We start from the raw sequence: 10,142 nt of genomic DNA on the forward strand, positions 1-10,142 counted from the left end.
GTGGGATAGTGCGCGCGAGCTTTGTGGCTGAGATAAGAGCTCGGAGCTACACGAACAGCCCAGCCTCAGCCAAGGGTCATTACAGGCCTGCATGTGCTGCCTACCAATTTAATTCGCAGCAAATGTACTCTGGGTGTATTTACAGCAAAACGCACGAATAACAGATCCATTAAATCGTCCAATTTTTTAGAGGTGAAAAGAAAATAATTAATTGAAATGAAACACTCTTTGGGTACATTGTTTACAATCGCTGATGAAATGCATGTATTTTATTATATGTCGTTAAAAAAATAATAGAGTTCTTCCACAATATTCGTAGCGTGCGCTGAATTTTGAGTGGAGCTTTAAACTGATCAGCTAGTCTGGCTGAACAATGGGTTTCAGAAGGAACCTGATTTAGCCGGTTCAGAGATAGCCTAAATCTAAAGGTTTTTAAAATGACCGCCTTCTGGACCAAATTCAGATTGAGAGTTTGTTGAATCAGAGCTTTGTCCAGAACGGTGGTTTAGGCTGCTTTTGGAGGCCTCGAGATAAATCTATGTTTGTTTATGTGTTTATCTGTACATACACACATGTAGTCGTTACCAGGCAAAAAGCAAAAGTTCTTTACATTGTATCAAAATTTCATGATGAATGGACCGTCAGAAATTCTCCAGAATGACTTAATAAATTAAAATATTTGTAACCTTCAATGTGTATTTCAACTCTTACCTCTCAGTATTTATATATATATATATATATATATATATATATATATATATATATACATTTTTTTTTTACAATTTACTACAAGAAGTCCCAGTGGCCTAGTGGTCAAATATTAGTTATATTTTAATAACAGTTTTATCACATTCTGTCATTCTATCACATTCATTTTTTTTTTTTTACCATATTGTTTGATGTTTATTGCATATCTATATCTCTGCCGAATCCAGACAGCGCCAACAAGGTTTTGCGGTAATAATCTTGTATGTGTGATGTGTGATTGCAAACACTAGTTGGGTGACGTGCTTGGCGCCTCCTTACTCACAGCAGTTCTAAAACGTCTTTTGAACGTTTTCCGTCGTCCATGTGAGCTTTACTAGTATATTTCTCTATATGGAATCCTTCCTGTCTCATGCATAGACCTACTGGCATGACTTGTGTACTTGTTAAGCAGGGGGCAAACTGAAAGCTTGCAGCCCCCCACCCCCCACTCCAGCACACTTTACAAACAACTTACACGCAGGTTTGATCCTTTACTGAGAAGTCTGGTGTTTCAATCAAAGTCCACTCACATATTATTGTCCCAACAATCGTTAAAAAGGCGGCCAATATACTGAGCAATAAAATAGGCCTAGTGTTTTCTATCTTAGCCTCAACACAGCACAGCAAATCAGCACAACACAACATACACTCAAATGCATTTAATGAGTATTTCATCATTTAGAGAAGAAAGGAAAGTGCTTCAGAATCCACCATTCAAGTTTTCAATTCGAGTGCATTTATCCTACACAACAATGGTATACAAAACCAGGAAAATCACAAAAATAAATATGCATTTATAAACAACCAGTGACTTCATTTTTTTTTTTTTTAGAAAAACGTCCGTGTCAAAACCTGACCTCAAGTATTTGTAGCAAAAGCAGAGGGGTGGGAAGGTGGACGCTTCCCACCTCGACCATTTACATAGAAAGGCTTATATGTCGTCTTTTGGCTAGACGTGGAGTCCACTCACTGTCCAATTTCTGCGCGGCCACAGGCCTCATCCATTACAATTTGTGTCGCATGTGTGTATGTGTGTGTGTTACATTCTTTTTCTAATCTGGCAAAACTGAAATTTCCCTTTGTTTTCAGTCGTGACGCCGAGTCGTTTCACAGTGCACCATGACACGGGGTTTCGCCAAAGGCTGAGGCTACATTACAGGGTCCTATCGTCAAAAATAGCTTCTTAAAAAAACACCACGGGTCTGCGTTTCGCGTCTTATCGCTGCAGGTCCATTTGCAATATATGGGCTACATATAGTCGTCCTAGGCCTCATTTAGCCTAAAAAACTACACAAACACATATACAGGCCAACAACACGCAGACTCTCAGACACGACCAAAATAGCCTACTATAAATAAAGGTCTAACTAGTCATTGGCGTTGTACGTGTCTTCTTTTTGTTCTTGTTGTGGAGAAAGTCAGAACCTGTGTGTGTGTGTGTGTATGTGTGTGTGTGTGTGTGTGTATGAGGGCCACGCTCGTGCTTCAACTCAAGTCCTTTGTGGCCTTGCTCTGCTGAACATTCCAACTGAGGTTTCTTTATAGGCCCTGCTGATGGGGGACAGTCTGCTTGGCGCGAAGGTAAACAAATCACAGTACATTCACAAGCATTTACATGGAAAAGAGAACCAGAGGAACACCAAGTCCACACCTGAACGTTATTTTTCTTTGATAGGAGACGACAGGACTCTCTAGTGGCTCCAAGTGACAATCAATCCAGTCCAGTTTCACAATCAAACCCTGGTCATAAAAAAAGTAATTGAAAATTGAAAAAAAAAATGACCAAAACAATTCGTGGCCAAAAAATGAGGAAAGTCCACGGTTGCATTCATTTTTCAATGTTCTTGGTTTACGTCTTTGCATAAACACTGGGCTGCTGCATGAAGAGCCTGAATGTTTCACAAAAGAAGGATCCCCCAACACACACAACCTCCCACCCACCCAAGCTAAACCAGCACCAACTACATTTAGTAATAAAATCATATAAAAAATGTTTGGAGTATATGCTACCACTGCTGGCTCTCTCGCTCTCTGTCTTTTTGTTTAGTTCTTCACTGAGCCTCAGCATTGTGTCAAAGTGCAATGCATGGTGGTATTGTGCTTCAGCTGGTGTACGTTACAGCCTACCACAAACTAGTATGTTCACGTGTGCCATAATCGATTTGGTGTATTTTATGTCTCCCTTCCTTCCTCGTCTGGACTTCGTGCAAAATCAAACCTCTCCTGATTGTCAGTTATGCAGGGCTGGGTCTTTGTGTTGGTTCTACACTGAGGCTTTACTGTGGTGGAGCTGCTCTGCACCAGAAACGAGCACCAAACTGGGCTAAATAAATAATGAACACTATACCTATACCTATCTACAGACCTACGATCCGTGAGAAAGAAAGGAAAGCGGGAAAGGTCAACGTACATATTCTACAAAGTTGGACTAGTCAACACCGCTGGGCTTCACGCCGGCGCTTTCCATAGTCAAAGCCAACCCTTCCTGCCCATGGCACACAACGTTATATCCCAATTCCACGCGCGCTGGAATTCCAACAGGTCCAATGGGAGCAGAACCAAACAATCCAGCCTTGCGTGATGGGAAGAGCTTATTGAATAGATTAATTCCACAACTGGGCAGCACATGCCTGCGTTGGTCACTCCAAACAATCTAAAGGTACAAACAGCAAACGTGTTATCAGTGCCTGGCAGTGTTTTTAAAGACATGTCCCCTCCAAGCACCGTTTCAAGGGATTGTTTTCCTGAGTCTCTGGCTTAGAGGGGGAGGTACGACGCAAGCACCGAGCTGCCATGTCCACACGGGGTGCGAGCGGTGGGGCAGCTGCTTGTTCCTGAAAGAGTTGAGAGAGTAAGCTGGGCTCAGGTCGCCGTCACTGCCCACAACGAGTGACGGCGGAGAGGGGAAATTCGCCATGAAGCTGAAGGGCCTCTTCAGGCACGGCGCATGGCCTCCGGTGGCCCTCCTGCGCTTGCTATGGCTCGTCCACTCCTCGCCGGACCCGTCGTGGCCAGCACACCGAGGATGTCTTTCTGCTTTCGGACTGGGTTTAGCCACCTTCCTTCCCCACACGGGAACCCTGTGGCTTTTCCTGACCCTCGCACCGTTGTTGTACCCCCCGTTCTCGGCACAGTGAGTGTCTAAAGTGCTGCTCTGTTCCTGGTTCATAGGAGGAGGAAGAGGAGGAGGGGGAGTTGCTTTGCTGGCATCTTTACAGAGCTCCTTTTCCACGATATCGCCGCCGTTGCACGAGTCGTCCACGCCGTTACTTTTGCAGTGGTGAGTGAGGCCTTGGCTGGCGTACTCATAGTCGTCTAGAGAGTCCTCCACTTTGATTTTGACGTGGTTGAACTGAAACGCACCGCTGTCGTGGTCGGAGGCCAAGGCCGAGGGTTCCTCGCCTTCTGTTTTGATTTCCTTTGCGGTGAGGGGCAAGGGTAGCTTGGGGGCCGGGCTGCTGGCTAGCTTGGAGTCCGTGAGCGGGAAGGGCGCGTGCTCGGTCTTGTGAGGGAGCGCCTTGTCTTTGTCCTGGACGCGGTCAGGGCTGGGGATCAAGGCCGAGTGAAATCTGCTGGAGAGTCCCAGAAACGCCGTTCCGTTGTCGCACGCGGCGCCGTAGGGGAAACCCACGACCCCAACTCCTGTCCCGCTCTTGGCGGTCTCTGTGGTCTTTGGCTGCTGGTGCGCGAAGTGGAGGTGGAGCGGGGGGGCGTGCGAGGTCCTGCCCGAGAAGCAAGCGCCCACCGCCCTCCTCCAGCTCGCCACGTCCACGTCCAGCTGCCGTGGCGCCTTGCCTCGCTCGTTCTCCCGGTAGCGGAAGGTAGGCTGCAGAAGCAGGGGCGCCTTGGCGAGTCGTGCGCGCCTGAAGCGGATGCTCTGCGAGGAGACGTGGCTGCTGGCCGAGCTCGAGTCCGAGCTGTCCTCCTCGTCGCTGCTGTTGTCGTCGGACGAGCACGAGACGCACTCTTCCTCATCGTCGTCTTCTTCCTCATCGTCGTCGTCCTCTTCCTCGTCTGAAGTGGCCGAGTTGGTGCTGGTGCTTGTGCCGCTTGTACTGCTCGTGGACAGGCTGGAGCCGAAGTCCGAGTCGTTGTTGCTGGACGTGGACTCGCTGTCGCTGCTGCTGCAGCAGCTCTCCGGCGCGCAGCAGCCGGGCAGCAGCACGAGCTGGCGGGCTTCCCTGCCCCAGCAACGAGCCTCCCGGTGACGCCGTTTCCTTTTGGGCACCCGCTTGCCCACCCTGCCGCACAGTCCGGTCTGGTGGTGGCCGAACGCCGCGCCGTAGAGGCGAGGTAGCGCGCGCTCAGCTGAGCCCCAGCCGGGCCACACCGTCTCCTGCACGTTCTCCTCCTCACGCTCCCTCGCCTTCCTTTGCCCGCCGCCTCCTCTCTCCGCCTTACAGGACACATACAGGGCCTCCACGTCCTCGCGCGAGATGAGCGTGCATTTGGCGGCGTGGAAGGCCACCGAGTTGAGGGCTTTGAGCTTGCGCAGCTGGCGCAGGTCGCAGCGGTGCTTCTGCACGTTCAGGTGGTCCATGCGCTTGTGCACAGTGGTGCGGGGGATGTTCTTCAGCAGGTCCGTAAAGACCTGGGACAGCGCGAACATCTGCTTGCCCTGGATGACCAGATAGCCCAGCCTCACCCCCTGCATCTCCTCAAAGCCAAACTCCACGTCCCCCATCACTGCTGTTGCTTTTGCTGGCCCTCCTTCTCGCGCCGCTCGCTCCGGCACCGAACCCCACGTGGGTGTGTGTCCATTGAAAAACGAAACGGCATGGTTTGTTGGTTGGCTGTTTTGTTTGTTTGTTAGTTGTTGGTTTTAAGCCCCAAGGCATCCACTCGTCGGCTGACCGGTCCGGTCCGTGCGCAAAAGTTTGCAAGGGGTACCAAAAACGGGTCTTGGACGGGTTCGCGAGAATGGATCCACCGGTCTGGGCGCAGCATGATGAAGGACGGGGTGGTGGTGGACACACGCACACACACACTCATACAAAAAAAGAGAAAATACAAGGCTGCAGGCTCTTATACCTGCGCTCCCTCACTGTTCACTGCACGAGGAGAGGGAGGAAGGAAGGAAAGAAGGAAGGAAGGTGAACGGCACGGCCAGAGTGAGGAGGAGAAAAAAGAGGGGAGAGAGAGAGAGAGAGAGAGAGAGAGAGAGAGGAATAAAAAGCCCCCCCAAAAAATGCAGCTGCTGCTGGTTCAGCCACCAAACACACTGACAGAGAGAGAGAGTGAGCGAGCGCGGACACACCTTCATCAATTAATGCCTCCATAGTGGACGCTGATTGGACGCTGCTGACAGGTGATGCAATCAAAATGGATATTAGACGCCCCCTCCCATACTCACACAGACACACCCGTCCACACACACTCACACACACACACACACACACCCCTCTAAGTCATTACCATACTATTGTACTCCCACCTCTCTTGTTAAAATAGTCGAAATTGCAGCCCTGACAAGTTTCATGCTCCAGGATTCACTTTATGAACCGGGATCTTATAAAAACACCGAGCGCACAGAAAGGCGCCGTTCTGAAGCGCAGTGACGATAATTCGGATGATTCTGGCAAATATTGCCGATTAAATATGTGGAAACTCATTTCGCTTTCAAACGCGGTGGTTTCAGCGCCGCTGCCTTGTTCGTGCGTGTGTGTATTTGCATATTTGTGAATAAAGTAATTTAATAAAATCGCCAACGCTGACAGATGTGATCATCAGAGTGTTTAAACCGGTCAATTTACAAACACATGAATATTTCCACAATGTGTCTATATGTGTTTCTGCAGGTAGAGTGTTTACACTGTTACACTGTTTTTTAAGCTTAGATTTCTTCCAAATGTATGTGCAATTTTTTGTTGTACTTTAAATTTTTTTACATTTCTATAATTGTTGTTTGTATTTGTAAATTTGCTTTGAATTTTTAAACGTCATTTTCAATTTCTTTTGAATTTCCATTGTTCTGCAGAATTTCGAATTTCATTTGAAGTATTAGTTACTCGGTTAAATTCTTGTGGTTGTTTCTCGGAATCGTGCCGTTTTATAATTTAAATGGGAATAAACTACAATTGTAGTTTGTGTGTGTTGTGGTAGGGGGTGGGGAGTGGATGGGGGGCTTTTTAGCAAACTCATTTTCTCGCTCTGTCATTCTCTCTATTCTTTGTGTGTGCGTGTGTGTGTGTGTGTGTGTGTGTGTGTGTGTGTGTCGTGAGGCCGATTGTCCTCGGATTTCTAGATCCACAGTTAAAGATGTGAATGTAAATAAATGCCCTGTGAGGAGATAAAGCGGGATGTTTGGTAGGAAGTGTGTTCTGGGGGGAATGTGAGAGGGGAGTCACGCGTGCATGTGAACCGCTGCTGCTTTTCTTTGCGCTGTTTCTCACGCGGTGAGTCCAAACTTACAGCAGGGCTGAAGCTGAGGAGCACTTTCACCTGAGCACGAGAAAACCACAGCAGATTTCGGTCACGGGCAGCAGAACAAGACAGAAGGGAAAGATCTGTGTGTGTATGTATGTGGGTGTGTTTGTGAATAAGTTACAGTGAGAATTATTGTTTCATATATGTGTTTAGTGTGAGCGTGCTGTTACACAGAGCAGGCATCATCTTCTCTCTCTCTATATATATATGTGTGTGTGTGTGTGTGTGTGTGGTGTCGGTGCTGGGGGTGTCCCCTCCCCCGAATTGGGTCTCTGTACTCACATATGCCGCTTTTACAATGGGAGAGAGAGAAAGCGAGAGAGAGAAAGAGAGGGGGAAAGAGAGATGAATAGTAAATGAGGAATAACTCCATACTGCGCTTCACCATCAGTCAAAATAAAACACTTTGTGTAAAACTCAAGTCGTACATATATAATGGGAAAATATAAACAAACAAACAAACAAACAAACAAACAATCAAACAAAAAACAACAATAAACGTCAAAAAGTAAAGTCTCATCATTGTCCTCGTTCCTGTGTGAGTTTTGTGGCTGAAGGTGCGGCTGATTTGATTTTGAAGCACATAGTACATTCACGCCATTCATGTATAAGACCACCCCCCCCCCACACACACACACACACACCGGGAAGGCGATCGATGATTTGCACCGAGCGCTCTGCGGGACAATTAATGGAAATTGTTTATTCATTACCATAATCAATTTCCAACAATCTCTAAACATTTCAATGCAAATCACACATCGCCATTAAACGGCCTGAAACACAGGAGAGAGTCTGATCAGCCAGATTTCAGCCTCAAGTCTTTATTCAGAGGTTTAAATACATGTATAAGATCAGCAACTCGGGGTTTTATTGAGCTTTCGGGTCTAGCTGTAAACACTAATACAGGACGTCTAGTTTAACTGCAACAATACTCACTTATCAAACTTCCTGATATTATAATTAATTCATATTTTAGAACTAGATAGTAGTAAGACGTAGTAGAATATGTAGTGTTATTAGTATTGTTGCGGTTGTTGTTGGTGATAATTGTTTAATTACACAAATATTAGTAATAAAAATATATATTCTAATACTGCCAGTTTATATAATGTAAGATGAAGAACATAGTATAGTATATTAAATGTGAGACTTGGGTGAGAGTATTTATTCTCTATGGTGTCCATCAGCATATATAGCTAAATGTGGTTATTGTGAAGTATGTGCTTGAAGTGCAGTGTGTAATGGGTTTGTGAGGGTGAGGGTGTTCCTAAGTGGAAGAAGGTCAGTGTTATAATCATTCATTCAGACCCCAGTCAGTATTATTGAATATTCTCAACACACTGAAGCAACAAATGTGTTCTTCTTCATACATCGTTCAATTAATCCTGTTCGACCAGGTACGTCCTGCTACTTTGGGGAATCTAAGTAGAGCTGGTCAAAATTAAAAGTCCTAAATGCATTTTCTTTTAGTTTCAGGGGAAATGAAGGGAGTGGGGGTCTCCCTCAGTCCCTCAGCATTAAGACTGAGCAACGTCTGAACTGACCGTACAAAGCAGTTTACTGTAAACACTGAGATAAATCAACACAAACACGTCTTGATTGAGCACATACTTCACAGACCATTGTTATGTTACCCTGTATATGGGCTATATGGGAGAAACATGCCTTAAAATCGTAAGACAGATCTATATCACACAATAGTCCAGCTGCTCGGGCTACCAGTGGCCACTACGCATCCCTGGAGGTCCATTAACTATTAGTTTGAACACGTGTCTTTTTAGCACTAAAATTCCTTGTTGGGACACAACACAAATGCAGTCATGCTCTGATTGCTATAAGTAGCCTTTAAGTGTGTGTGTGTGTGCGGTGTGTGTCGTGCTGTCAGGTTAAGACGCTCACCCATCCAGGACAATTTTAATATCGAACAAGTGGGAGGTTTTGTAGAAGCCCCTGCTCTACATCGCTGATGATCAACTTCATCACACCTCCAACTCTCAGAACTGCCCTCGTGTCCTATAGGCACACATCAGCGAAGAGAGGCCAATTCAGCAGCCAACAGATCAACTCACTCACTCCCTGTATTTCAACCGGCAGGTCGGATTGAATAAAGCCCTCAGCTGGGACAGGATGATAACCATTGATTTTGCACGTCCTGCATCGCGGACGAGGGTTCACTGAGAATGTTGGAGCTTCGCTGATCTGATATAAAAACAGTGACAACAAACAGCCAACGACCTGTACAGCTGGGCTTGCCCCTGCCCTGTGCTACACTCCTTTGCTTTCCCAGTTTAGGGGTGTATTGGCCTGTCCATTCTGGGACTGACAGGTTTTATATATATATAAATTATCAAATGTAAAATAAAAAATATTCTAAAATATTTGTAATTGTATAAATATGTATATTTGTACTATTTATTTTGTATATAAATATATATGTGTATTTGTTTACATCTGTGATGTCATGTTGCATATATATATATATATATATATATATATATATATATATATATATATATATATATACAGATCACAGATGTCAGTTCATCATCCCCAAAACGCAAAATCTAATATATATAATTTATATTATAATAATATATAATACGTGTTTAATGTCTACTATTATCTATTTTATTGTAGCTGAATATATATATATATATCCAAATCATGCTGTCTGCATTTTCCTTTATTTTATAAATGATATAAACTTCTGCCTGAGTGACACATGTATCGATTTAGCTCGTAATTAAGCCCCTCTAACCGGACCCTTGTATTGTGTGTGAGTAGCTGCTGTCTCGGTGTGCAGGGCTTTCTTGCCCCTGTGGGGCTGCTGTTCTTCCCCCATCGCGCTCAGCACAGCTACCCTCCGCGCGCGCCAACCCTAACCGAACTCCTCCGCCGTGCTCTACCGGGGAAATCAGCTGCAGGAAACCCGGCTTCCCTTCCCCGACGAGGAGCCGCGAGGAGCG

General features: G+C 45.9%; 1 protein-coding gene across 1 annotated transcript; it reads right to left on the reverse strand.

Moving 5' to 3' along the window:
* Positions 1-2,692: 2,692 nt before the first annotated feature.
* Positions 2,693-5,573, reverse strand: skida1 (SKI/DACH domain containing 1). Its single transcript, XM_072657429.1, has one exon. The coding sequence runs from the start codon at positions 5,429-5,431 to the stop codon at positions 3,476-3,478; it is 1,956 nt and encodes a 651-aa protein (XP_072513530.1). The 5' UTR covers positions 5,432-5,573; the 3' UTR covers positions 2,693-3,475.
* Positions 5,574-10,142: the final 4,569 nt, after the last annotated feature.

The sequence above is a fragment of the Salminus brasiliensis genome, chromosome 1 (assembly GCF_030463535.1).
Source record: "Salminus brasiliensis chromosome 1, fSalBra1.hap2, whole genome shotgun sequence".
NCBI lineage: Eukaryota > Metazoa > Chordata > Actinopteri > Characiformes > Bryconidae > Salminus > Salminus brasiliensis.

What these genes read in the sequence shown, in the direction of transcription:
- skida1 (XM_072657429.1), bottom strand. Translation starts at nt 5,431, where the DNA reads ATGGGGGACGTGGAGTTTGGCTTTGAGGAGATGCAGGGGGTGAGGCTG.